Raw genomic sequence first — 13,721 nt, forward strand, 5'->3', positions numbered from 1 at the left:
AATTTCTTATTTTCATCCCGAATAATCTTTAATTTTTTATCCCGCTGCTATATCCTCTGACATATACAAAAAGGAGCACCATGTGAACAGTAATAATATTCATTGGACCGTTTTGTTTATGTTTTCACAGTGTATTTCGCCCACAAAGACAGGCAGTTGTTGTTCTATGCCAATCGCAGCTCCCTCACTTTTCAACTAAATGTATGACTTGCCTTATGGACAAAAATATTAAAAAGCATTTGTGTTTTTAAATGGTGGTAATAGCACTGTGTAAATATACGTTTGAAATGCAATAGCTATTATAAAATGCAATAGCTATTATATTATTATTTTAGGGTTGATATTTTAATATAATGACGTACTCGGATAAAAAGTGTAATAACTATTTTAATAGCTGTCTTTAGAGAAAAAGGGATTATACCTACCTATTAAATATTATTTTGGTTCACATTTTGAAGTTAGATTAAAAAAAAACGAAATAATAGTAATTTTAGGTTACTTTATTAACTTTTTAATTAAGTACAATAATTATTTAACTAGTCCTATAAAGATTCTATAGTCATTCAATCTCAAGCGAACCAAAAATAGGTTTCTTATAATTTCTTTTTTCCATAATCTTACCAATTAATTTAAAATCGTATAAAAAGATATCAGTTCTGGATTTTTTGAATTTGTAAGTTGTAGCGAATAATTAATAACGTGGCAATGTTTCAAGATATCAAAGTCTTTTACAAATTTCTAAAGAAAAAACAAAATAATAATCTTATTAACAGTAGATTCGCTTTATAGAAATTCACAAAAGTCTTTGTTATCTGTCATTAATCTGTGGATATTAAATTTCAAATATGGCAACTGTTATAAATGCTTCAACATAATCTTTAAACCTTTAATTTATAATAGGTAATTATAAATATACCTAGTTCTTATCTAGTTATCTAGGAATTTAATAATCTTAAATAGTTGCTATTTACATAATGACACATCGCGTGAGCCTTTTCTTATATAAAGTAGTAGATACTTTGATAATTTTTCATTTATTTACAAAGTTATTAGCAAATATCGTTGTTCTCTGTCATCATTTTGGACTTTCAATATTTTAAAATTGTAGAACGGTAAAGTTTCCTTAACAAAGTAACTTAGGGCGTCTTGCACAACAAAGTTAAATAAAATTAAATCTATGACCTCTTGCTCTGACATTATACTGTCAGAGCAAGAGACAAACTATTTAATTTTATTTAACTTTGTTGTGCAAGACGCCCTTATTTCTTGAATATGGAAACTTTACTTTAACACAATTGAAATGGACTAATACAATTTTAACAATAATCTACTTTCTAATTCTACCTATTCATATTCTCTATTTACAATATAGGTACAACAATTGGAATGCATTATCTAGTAATATAACATCGAATACTTAATAAATACAAAGGAAAAATCAAAAAGGAACTTTGGATTGCCACGAAACGAATCGTGAAAAAAACTTGCGAAAATAAAAATAAAAGTGTTATCATTATAACTTAAGTTATCGAGTGATAACGTCCTAACAAATACATTCAATCAAATGATTGACAAAAGGGCACATTGAATACTAAGTCAAAACCTTCTTTCACACATAATACGACCTCTAAACAGAGCAAGAACAACATGCGCACTGGCAACCAACAATCGACCGAAAAAACAAATCAACAACAGCCAATCACCTAGGCCTGGTCAGGTCAAAATATGACAGTCAACGGCCTCCGAAACTCTGGCCCTCCCTGCGTGGGCTGCGCGTATTGACCCGGGTACTGCGGCATCGACAGCAGTCCCTGCCCCTGATAATACGGTAGGGAAGGCGACGCGTTGGACCCTGATGATGTACTCCCAGCTTCAGCCCTGTCCTGGCTCTTGACATTTATGTCTGGAGACTCAGCCGGGGACCTCGGGGATAAGCTTGAAGGTCCAGAGTTTAGAGTGCTGCTGTTGAGCCCGGCGATGGCGGCGGACGCTTCAGAGTACATCTTGTTGATGTCCATGGGGTAGGAGCGTTGTTGCTGTTGGTCCATGTACATGTAAGCTTTGGAGAGGGCGGCCGAGTCCAGGTACCCTCGGGAGGGGTCTGGGTACATGCCGTAGCTTCGGTACTTTTCAGCCTCGATCGAGTATTTCGACATATCCATGGAAGAGCCCACCTGTAACAAGGAGGGAATTGGTTAGGTTACTTTACTCAGTGAGTAGGTTGACATTAGGAAACTGTGTGGATTATCCTCAGTTACTTTTAAGGTTTTTAAGAAATTACTTATGTATTACGTATAGCGAAGTTAGGTACTTAACATGGTACCTTAATATCGAGTTAGTCTTTATGCCATGGAAAATGTTACTAAGAAGTTTTTAGGGTATTTTTTTGATGGTTATGTTATTTAATATAATGTACTCTAATTTGTATTTGGCTACACGGCACATTCGTTGTAAGAACAGCGGTGTTGCGCTCTATAAAGTTATCTGCAAAGATGTAACAACTCTATATATTTCCTTCAGAGCTCGCTTACCGCTCATCCCTAACCGCTGCGTCCGGGGCAGCGTCGTTTAAATATCGTTTTAAACGTGAAATACGCGCGGCGGCTAGTCGACTAAATCAGGATTAACGCGCCACAATGCGACAAGAAACGAACACTTTACTGCTGGGGGGTCACTCCAACAAACGCACGAAAGCTGTGATGCAATCGGTACGCTTAATATACAGGGTGTTGCAAAAAGGGTTATACTAAGCCGAAACCAGCATGTGCAGCATGTTATATCTAAGCCCGCAACTGAAATCAGAATTTCAAAATTCGTGAAAAAAAAACATTTTCCATAGTATAGTACAGGCTTAGTATACCCTTTTTGCAACATCCTGTACAACAGGATAAACTGTTGATACTTCGTAATCGAAAGCTACAGTAACCCCTTGGCCGTAAACGATGGAATAAAGTAGGTATAGTGGATGAATACAACACCTTCAGTTGAAAATCAATTCATATCACGAATGTAGGTACTAAGCGTTATAAAAAAACAAAATGATAGATTATAACAAACAAGTCCACTAATGTATTTGAATTTTTTGGAAAAACGGAACGTTGTTTTAAAGACTTTGAGTAGGTTCTTCTTTTTTTACTATCGAATTTGAGTAAGCTATATAAGGAGGTAATTTTTTTGGCATGTTTCAGGTACGTAGAACTATTACAAGTATGGGAAAGCGGTATGCTTGGTAAGATATTCTTAACTATTTGTCAAATTACGTTATATCATAATCAAGGTTTAATTAATACATTATATCAATCCTATTAATTCAGTATGATTTACTGAAGTAGTAGACCAACTGTGCCTATTAGGTATTAAGCTCACTGGATTAAGGGGGGGTTTCGTGACTTCGTTATATTGAGCATTATTCTGGGGCTATTGTTGTCTTTAGTAAGTGGAAACTGTATATTCGTTTATAGTTTGGTATGTGAGATAATTCGTGATCACGATTTGTGCGTTAAATGCCCTATATAGGTAGGTATTCCAGAGTTTGGTAAAGTATGTAGGTAGGTACTATGTATTAATAAAACATTATTGTTAAGGCTAATAAATTATACCGAAACTTTTGTGTTTCCACATAAGTACGATTAATATTTGAGCAGTTTATACCTGTTTAGCTTTTACAATATATTAGCCTAAGTTTAATTAAGGTTGAGCGTATTTTAATAATAACTTTTATAATATTTAATGATTGCACTCACATATTTATAATTTTTTTTTTCATTTTTTATTTCCAAGTTTTATTTTAAAAAATTGCAACGCATCCTTGTACGCTTATTTTATGCTGGATTAAAACTAATTCTAGAATTTAACCGAACTGCCTAATCTAACCTAATCTCCTTACCGGCCGCGGGGCAGGCGTGAAAGTGATTTTGAACGAAAGATAAATCACCTTTCGCGATAATCGAATCCGGAAATCACAATGGTTCGTTAAAATCCGATCGGTAAGGCTGTGTGCATGGTGTTTATTACAGGAGGCTATTTTACTTGACTAAGGAAAAAATTTGGATAGTTTACATACAATCAATCAATTTAATGCAACGTCGCACCCCGTGCTAGGCCTTCAGATAGGGTATGGCGCTCTGGAATATGGTGTTTGTGAAGCTGGATTGATACTAGTTAACTTCCAGTTAAATTGGTCATGTTACTAAATAGTTAGGTATCTACTATCTACTTATAATTTGAATAATAAAGACCTGCACTTATTCTAATTGTATATAACATACTATCACATTAATAATTTAAAATTAAAACGCTTTCTGCCACCACTAAGCGCTTTACCTTAACCGCTACCCTATGCGAAAACGCCGAATCACGTTTTTTAATATTCCACCGCCCCAGGTAAGCGAAAGGGGATTCGGAAGGACTATTCTCCATATTATTTTATACGGTTTCTGTAGAGATACCTTACTTAGTGTTAATACGAGGAGTGAGCTGATTATATTGTTTCACTCCTAATCTGTTAGGGAGCAATTCGGTAGGGTTATCGATCGTGATTATCTGACCATTGAGAACGCTATGGTATCTATGAAGTTTACCTTCTAAAGGGAATACCTACATACTTTTGAAACGTAAAACAGATAAAAATGTATACAAGTACGTATACAGCGTGCTTTGTAGACTGTTATCATTTATTGAACATCTTGCCGAGAGATAATGTACACAAAATACTGAGGCACTTTTATAATGGAGTTTAGATGGTTTAGATGGAGTGTACTGTTAAAATCCCCTGTGCCAACTGCCAGTACAACTTAGTTAAATTTTGCTATTTAAGAATCTAGAAATTTGATTGAGTAAATCTTCATAACCTTTATGCTAATAAAATATTCATTTTAAACCGACTTCATCCAGTGAGTATCTGAGTAAAAAATCAATATTTACCGAGTGATTTTCACAAATTTTTCCGTCACCCTTCCGCCGATCTATTAAAACAACACTACTTGACACAACTTCCCCAACAATTATCTGGGAGGGTCCAATAATTTGGTGGCGCCCTCTGGAGACCTCTCACATAAATCGCATCAAGGCCCTTAAGTCATGGCGGTTTTAGACCTGTGTGACCTGCAATAATGTGCCTTTTTCTTAAACATGAGCATGTCTTTAATTGCACTAAAACTAACTAAAAAACTAACATTTATTAAATATAAGATAATTGGAAATCATAATAAGTACCTATTTAATTTATGAAATCGATAAAAATTCAAGATTAAATTAAAATATCATACCTAGTCATAGAAAACATGCAAATAACTCGCAAAAATATTTTTATTGAATCTATTATAATTTGCATTGTAATTTGGTTAAACCAAACGGGGGAGACGGGTCCTAAACTGAAGCCCGATTTAAAACTCCTCAATCTTTCCCTCCGTCCTCTATTTGACGTTTAATCTGGTGAATGTGATGTAAATACGTTAAGGCCTCTGTTAGTTTGTCCGGGTTGACAACCGGTGAGGTGTCGCCCCTTAAGGGAACTTTATTTTTGGGAAATTACGACACATTACTGATTTGCGACGACATGTTATTGACTTGCAATGGTTTTATTTGTTTTGAGAGTGTTTATGGTTTATATAATTAATGAATTGTTTGTTTTCTTTACACATCCTGATCCTGATAGGAATCAGATCTATCTCAGAATCCCACCGCCAAATTATACTTAAAAGTATTCCTTGTCACTTTTGTAACGTACCTTTAGACATTTTAATATATAATTCTTAATTAAAACGATACATTTGATTAATAATTCTTCATAAACAATGAATACAGGTACAGTAATAAATTACATTCCACATCTACAACCAAGCTTACTAGCGTATAAAACGATCTTGCCATAATTGAAATCTATGCTCATCTGAATGCGTACAACCCCATTCGACGCATTGTTTACTCTCAAGCGCAGTGAATCGTCACAAAATAATTAGCGAGAAAAGCAAGGGGCCGCGTGACAGGGCGAAATTTCACTAAACAACGTGCAAATCGGCATAACAGAAATATCATCCCCTCGCTAATGGTTGTGAGCGCATTACAAGATTTCACGACCAACGCCATCTGTGATCGATCCGCCGAAACACATCGCAATCTCATTATACGCTTGTTAATTCGGTAGCGTCAATTAAATTTTAAGCCGAGTTACCACCTTAAATTTTACGGTGGCTTGCAGAAAAAATGGCGGCTTCCAATTTGATATTGTAAGATGTTAACTTACTGCGTGTGTCAGCATATTTTAATTGTATTTTTCACGTTGGTTATTAAGTTTAGGTGATTTGGATGCATGATTTCTAATTCCACGGTCGTCCCATATTGCATCGATTTTACGGTTTATGTTCGGTGCATTTGTAACAGTCTCTAATTAGTTGCCTTGCTAGACTTTAACATGTAATAAGGAACCATCTAAAAAACATATTTTGTTACAAAAGTGATATTGTAAGAAAAAAGGAATCGTCCCCACCTAATACCTACTGAAAAACTTTTGAAAATTGGTGAAAGCTAAATTCTGATTCCCATAGTAAAAAGTGGCTGGACCAACAAATATAATATTATAACTATTGGGAAGCAAACATTTTTTCCGACAACTTTCCAATGTCGTAAAGTACGTAAAGTTCAAATGACCCCTGACCCCCCTTTTTAAACACCTGTATAGTCTGTATACACAGTACCAGACCAACCGACTACCACTAAAAGTACCAGGCTCACATAAAACCCGAAGAGTTTACCTGAGCGTTCGGCGTGAGTGCAGCCGAGATGGCGTTCTGTTGCGCCGCCGCCGCCGCCGCCGCTGCCATGCTGGCCCCGAGTGGTCCGTACGCCGCTCCGTAGTACCCACCCATGGCTTGACCCATGCCGCCTCCTGCCATACCTGGTGAAGAGGAGAAATATGAGGTATGGTCAATAAAAAATAGATCTAGGTAGTCTCGGTAGAAGGTAGGGCGAGTTGAGTCATCACAACTAAAAAGTACTATATAAATAAATCGTTCTTACAAAAAACTATAGACTAGACAAAGAGAGTGTAGGCCGCCCTCCGGGTAGATGGGTTAACCACTTGCGAAAGGTTACGTACCTTTAACGGGTTCGAAAGCTGGAAATGATTGGATGTGGAAAGCTGTAGATCGCATCCAGTGGCGTGCTTTGGGAGAGGTCTACGTCCAGAAGTGGACTGCTAGGTATAGGCTGATGATGATGAACGGAAGCAGGGTGAAATAACAATACTTCGTGAAATCCAAATCATATACCTAACTTATTCATGAAACCCAACTTTTACAGTCTGACTACCTATAAATAAGTATTAATATACCTACACAACAACAAAGATTACAAAACAATGCGGGCGGCGATATTGTTACCCTTTCACACTCGTAGATCACTAGCCAAACTAATTAACACGGCTTCCTAGTCAAAACGGCAACTATAATTGAGTTAAGGGACTCACCCTTAATAAACAACGCGACTTAAGGCACTGACCGCTGCCAAATTAATAGTACTCGAGGTCTATGGATTAACGTGTACAATGGGAATAATTAATTGGGGCTAGAATCAGAGTTCGCGGCTGGTCATTGTTCTGAGCTCTCGGGGCTATATTGGGTTTCACGCCTGTTGTTGTAGTGTGGGCCACTTTAGGACAGGTGTCGGGTTTGGTAGGTAACTATGTAGTTAGTGGTGTAAGTATTAGGTGTTATTTATAAGCTGACAAGACTTATTTATTATGAAACGCAAAATAAAGTAATTGCGAATATTGATTTTGTTTTTGGTAGCAGTGATGATTGTCCATGGATACAATTCGTCGATGGCAGCACAGTTAGGTTAGATTTAAGTACTTAATTTAATTTTCCTAATAAATATTGTATGACAACTAAATAAAAATAAGTGGGCTGGTACTTAACAAGTCAGTTCCTACTTAAGAATAAGGATGCTTAACACACTTTTTCTTCACTGATTTGCGGCCCATATATTTTAAAACCCAATTTGCGTCACAATTGTCAAAACCAGAATAAATACGCGACAAATAAATTAGGACGTCGTCGAGTGGAGAAATACTTGACACACCATCACATATATAAATCGGAGGCGGCCCTCGCCCAACGGCTTTTTCGTAAAATATTCGAAATATAAAATTAAAAAAATAAATTCACGAGACAACCCTATTATGCAGCCGTCAATCGGGGCCGATTCTATATTATTATGATAAAGTGCGGACGCGGCGAGATTTTCTTTTATTATGTTTTATAAATATTTAATTAAATTCCTGTCATCCCTTGCGGGTTTCCTTCTGTATGCCGCTGGCGGGAAATTATTGGCCGATCGCCATGTTCCCTGAAGTTCTGTTCTGTAAATTGACTTTGTTCATTGAAAAATAATTGTCTAGTTATCTCTATTTCAGCTTATTCCAATGTTATTAGTAATAATTATTATGTGTATAAGTAATGATAATATTTTTAACTGAGTTTAATGCACTAACTTGTATAGTCAGTGGTATTAGCTTGGTAAAAGTAAAAGCTGAAAAAACAAGAAAGCGTTGAACGAACAAAAATAATTTCAACTTTAACGCAAGCCTTACAAATTCACAAAGGATTCATATTTCACATCCTTTGCCTGGCGGTTATAATGACCAAAAGAAATACACTTCAGTGCCAAGAATCGAGTCCCTTTAACGGATAAATTTGAATTTCGTTCCGCCTATTGTTATACAGGATCAGAGCGGTGTAAGAAGGTCCACTTAAAAATATGTTTATGTATCATACATTACAAGAAAACAGTTCCCTACTGAGAAATATATTGGAACAGAACTATTAGGTATGTACAAATTACAATTTAATTGTGGGTTTGAAAAATGTATTCTATCAAAACATTGTAATTGTGATAAGTAGTTATAAAATGACTTTAACATTTTATTTCAAGACAATGTACAAGTTTTTTTTTACATTTTCAATGATTCTATAATTGTATATTCTATAAAATATATTACTTTCTATTCACTATTAAAACCGCCTCAGTCTGAGATTAAAGCTCGAGTCCCAACTTAAATACATAGACAACAACCTAAATAGCAAAATTTACGATGACGCAAAACATCCTCAAGCCACTGCATAAAAATACAGTAACATAGAGCAGAATGAAATGAAAAGGGATTGAATTGGGAAAGGTCGACCACGGCAGCGCTGCAAATGGATTTCCCATAAGGGTTTTCCGTAGTATTCAAATGTACTTTTGTACCCCGCATATTAAAGGTTTCAATGGTCATTCCATATTTTCGTTCTCCAATATTATCAGGGAATTGCTACTTTACTTATTCTATTTTCAAAAGGACAGTATTATAATATCTTGCGATAGGAAGGCAGCTAGCCAACTTTGTAAAACTATGGTTTATTGCAATGAAGTCTTATCCAAAAGTAATGCAGAGAGACACGAAGAAATTCATTTAATTCGCTATTTTAGGTAAGAATAACTAGGTAAAAACATACATATTATATTTTCAAAAGGACTTTATAATATCTTACGATAGAAAGGCAGCTAGCCAACGTTATTGGACTATAATAGTTTATTGCAGTGAAGTATTATCCAAAAGTAATGCTAAAGTATACGAACTTAATAATATGTACAAAGAGACATGTAGACATTCATTTAATTAGTAACTAGGTAAAAACCTTTTTCCCTATTCTAGAACAGTCCTAAAAAGGAGTGTATTTTTCACCACGAGGCTAACTTTTATTTAGATCACCGCAGAAACGTGTAGAAAAAAACTTTTCCAGAGTTTCAGGTCGTTTAAATGACTGGACAAAATAAACATGCTTTGAAGTTTACCTTCAAAGGTTTCTGCAGTTACTAATTTAACCCTTCTTGAGGGAGTTAATTGAGTTTTGTGGCCTCTTTGTTTGGATTGAAGTTTGTTAATGTGTTACAAAGTAGTGCACTGCAAGGAGGCTCGTACCTAAGGTTTCTAATTATAATGAGTTTATTATTAGTGTGTGCGTTAATTGACAATTGAATGGCGTATTGGTGAGAAGCTCTGACTGCTGTGCCGGAGGTCACGGGTTCGATCCCCGGCACGAGTAGATCATTGTTTTAAGTCAAATATTTTGTACTTGGGTATTCAGTGTTAAATTTGGTGTTTCTGATATTTTATGCCCAACAAACAAGTTTTATTCGTGGTGGATGATAGTTAACGAACCGAGACGAAAGTGATAGATTACTCACTGTCTCATTTCTGCCAAATCATTGAATGTTTATAATGTTCGATCCTTACAGTTGTACGAACGAACCAACGAAAACAAAAGAAGATAGTCTTTCGATGGCAATAGAAGCTGATTTGAAAAATACGTATACGGGAATTTAATAACAAATATTTAACTAGTGTTATGACTGAAATTATAACCCCAAATTTTCTCAAACAAAATGACATTTTATTTCCCTAAGGGCGTCTTCTTCCCTCGAGATCTCAAAGTCGACTGTCATGCAAACGAGGTCACGTGACCGGAAGTGAGTTTGGCGCTCGCGGGGAGGGGGGGCGATATCCGGTTTGCGCACGCGATTGCAAACTTCCGGCTGGTAACAAATGACATTCTTAATATGCTAATCATGATGGAGTAATTTATCGGATTATCGGTAATTTCTCGAGGGGATGATGTTTGTTTCTTGTTTGGTAAGTATACTTACATGATAAATGAATTAGTTTTTATTTGGTAATGTTCTGATGCACTGTCAAATGTACTTCAATATTTCAGACGGCGTCTTGAAGTTCCAGTGAAAATAGCACCAATGTTCGCCGTTTAGGACTTTTTCATTTCTCGCGAGTGTTACAAAGAAATCATTAGCAACTGCAACCACGAACATAACATTGGTACCAACACAGTACCTACACGTATGTACACAGTCTGCAATAATTGGGTTATTGTTCCACATGGATAAATGTCACAAATAATATTTGCCTCCCAGTTAACTATTTAACTGTGCTTTGTGATGCAAATTGAAACATATGGACCGAACAATGTTTCAGAAATTTATTGAATGTACCAACAAACACGGCCATTGTGTCTCAGCTATTAATATTGCTAATGGACGTAGAAAAGCATTGTTTTTATGTACTATATTGTTTATTGGCGTCATGATCGTAAATAATAAGAATAAGCTTACGATGCTGTAGGCGTTGGTAGGCAGAAAGAAAAACAACTGAATTTTAGGTAGGTACTTACGTGTATTTTTTAAAGATAAAGATAAGATAAAAGATAAAAATTCTTTATTCGGTACACCACACAGCACACACCAAAAATCCACAAGAAAATACACAAAAAAAGAAAATAATTAGGCAAAGAATTTTCTAAAATATGTAGGCAAAGTAACATCGAGACCTACGTAAGTATACCTACCTATAAAGGTATATGCAACAATTGTTAACGAGCCAGACAGGGAACCAGTTGTATCAATATACAATCCTAATTATTTAATGGGGTGTTACCGTACTAGTCCGGAGCACACACACATGTAAAAATTCTAGTAGGTTTTTAACTATAAGTATTTACAAGTTTATACTTACTTGAACTTATAATAATAATAAAAAACTGGTTACGTGTATAGTTCACGTGGTTTCAGTTTTCGGGGGCATGTCATTTACACCCTGTATATACTTCACTTATGGGACTCTAAAATTAAAAACAAAATAACAAACATTTTAAGTAAATCATTTAATGTAAGTCAAAAAAACATTAAAATGACTATGCTTTACATCTATGCCGACTATTTTGTTTTTTGTAAAGCATCGGTGTTAGTACTACATAGTGGAATGTAAAAAGATTGAAATTGCTCCCATTATTTAGCTCCTCTCAACATAATCCTCGATGTTTGCTTTCTAAATGACAACACTCTGTTTAGTCGCAATGGAAACAAACAATATAAAACACGATGGAATAAAATTCCATTGTACAAAACGAGAGACAATACAATACACTGAATACTGAGAATAAATCCACTTGTACAAAGCTTTGAATTTATTGATCAAATAAAAAAGTGTCCTGACTGTCATTGTTAATAAGGTATATTGTATACTTAAGTAAGAAAACGTGTTGAAAAGTTTCATAGTTGTTTGTCCAGTAATCGTTAATTAAAGTTTGTTAAGTACTTTTAAAAGAAACTGTATGAAGTAGAACATTTATTTTATTTACAACTTCATACCTCCATTATGTAGTAGGTGAGTATATGATTTACATTCTTTAGTCAGACACTGCTGGGCATGCTTTCTACCACCAGCTAACAGTAGCAATATTGACAATCCATCGATTATCTGTCTAATCTCAGATACCTAGGTAAATTGAACGGATCTGACAGATGTTTGATAGATAAGCCATGATGCTTAGGGCCTGTTTCACAATGTCTGGTTAGTGGCTACCTGTAAGATAAAACACATGCTGTCACTGTCAAAAAAATAATAACAGAGAGTGACAGCATGTATTTTATCTCACAGGTAGCCACTAACCAGACATTGTGAAACAGGGCCTTAATCTGTCGATAGCTGATGTGTCGTGGTGGTACGGTAGCTATAAACACTATCGTCTGCGGTTGTCATGCGACAGGAGTCGCCACGTGTGCGGCGACCCTTAAGTTAGGGTTGTCGCACACGGTGCTTTTAACTTAATTGCTGTTCTGAATTTATGTTCAATTTGTGGGGGGGTTAATTATTACGCTGCGCGGCTGCGTCGTTATGACAATTAATTGTGGTTTTAAATTGGTGTTTTTGTCGCAGTGTTCGGGTTTTCAAGGGTTTGTTAAGTTAAGACCCAATGTTTTTAAGGAAGTCGTTGTGTATTTATATAATTCATCGATATTTTGTTCATATCCAACAAAAAATAATATATATACCTAAAAGTATATGAATATAAAATATTAAAGTTTTATTTTGTCTAGTTCAATATCGCTAATCGCTCCATTCGTACCTTGTAACATTCTTATTATTTTCTGCATAAGGATTAAAATTGATTGCAAAAGTTAGATGTTGTTACAATATTTTCCTTCTGTTGATATATTTGAATTTTCAATACAAATGAAGTAGCTCTTATTTCTAAGTAGTTATTCGCTAAAAGCTCATAAAAAGGGCGGTTGCACACGCGGCGCGCGCGTGTCACAACAAGTATTAGGCTGAGGTCACACTAAATTCAACATTAGGGTCGATGCACACTGCACTGTAAGGGCGACGACACACATCCGACTCCGCCCCCGATAGTTAAGTGGGTAATTTTGACCAAAATTAATGGCATGTTTGGTCAAATCAAAAGTTGCGAGTGGAAATGACACCAGTTAAAATACTACAAAATAGGTAACTGAGAATTCATTTTCAACTAAAACTACTAAGGACTTGTTTCAAAATGTCTGAATAATGCCTACCTGTAAGATAAAATACATACAGTCACGGTCTCTACCTAATTATATTTTAGACAGTGATAGCAACACTTTTATCTCACAGGTAGCCATTATCCAGACATTGCAAAACAATTCCTGATAGTAAGTAATTAATTTCGACAAAGTCATCAACTGCTGGACATAGGCCTTTCTAAGGGCGCCCCAAAACTCTTTCCTCATCGCATACTCCCATGCACACGGGAAAAACATCAAAGATACTTACACAATTTCTTTAAAATATCCCCTTAGTGTTCACCACCGCGAAAATGTCCACGATTAAAAAAACCTCTCAATCATCCATC

The 13,721-nt window shown here is 35.6% G+C and overlaps 1 protein-coding gene across 1 annotated transcript in view; it reads right to left on the minus strand.

The window, feature by feature from the left end:
• Positions 1 to 479: 479 nt before the first annotated feature.
• LOC105394033 (transcription factor Sox-21-B) overlaps positions 480 to 13,721 on the minus strand; it is a 33,648-nt gene continuing 20,406 nt past the window's right edge. The window contains exons 4-5 of the mRNA XM_011565871.3: positions 6,753 to 6,895; positions 480 to 2,174 (exon numbers count right to left, since the gene is read on the minus strand). Of these exons, the coding sequence (XP_011564173.2) occupies positions 1,719 to 2,174; positions 6,753 to 6,895 (599 nt within the window). The 3' untranslated portion in view covers positions 480 to 1,718. The remainder of the gene's footprint in view (positions 2,175 to 6,752; positions 6,896 to 13,721) is intronic.

Source organism: Plutella xylostella, chromosome 4 (assembly GCF_932276165.1).
Source record: "Plutella xylostella chromosome 4, ilPluXylo3.1, whole genome shotgun sequence".
In the NCBI taxonomy this organism is placed as follows: domain Eukaryota; kingdom Metazoa; phylum Arthropoda; class Insecta; order Lepidoptera; family Plutellidae; genus Plutella; species Plutella xylostella.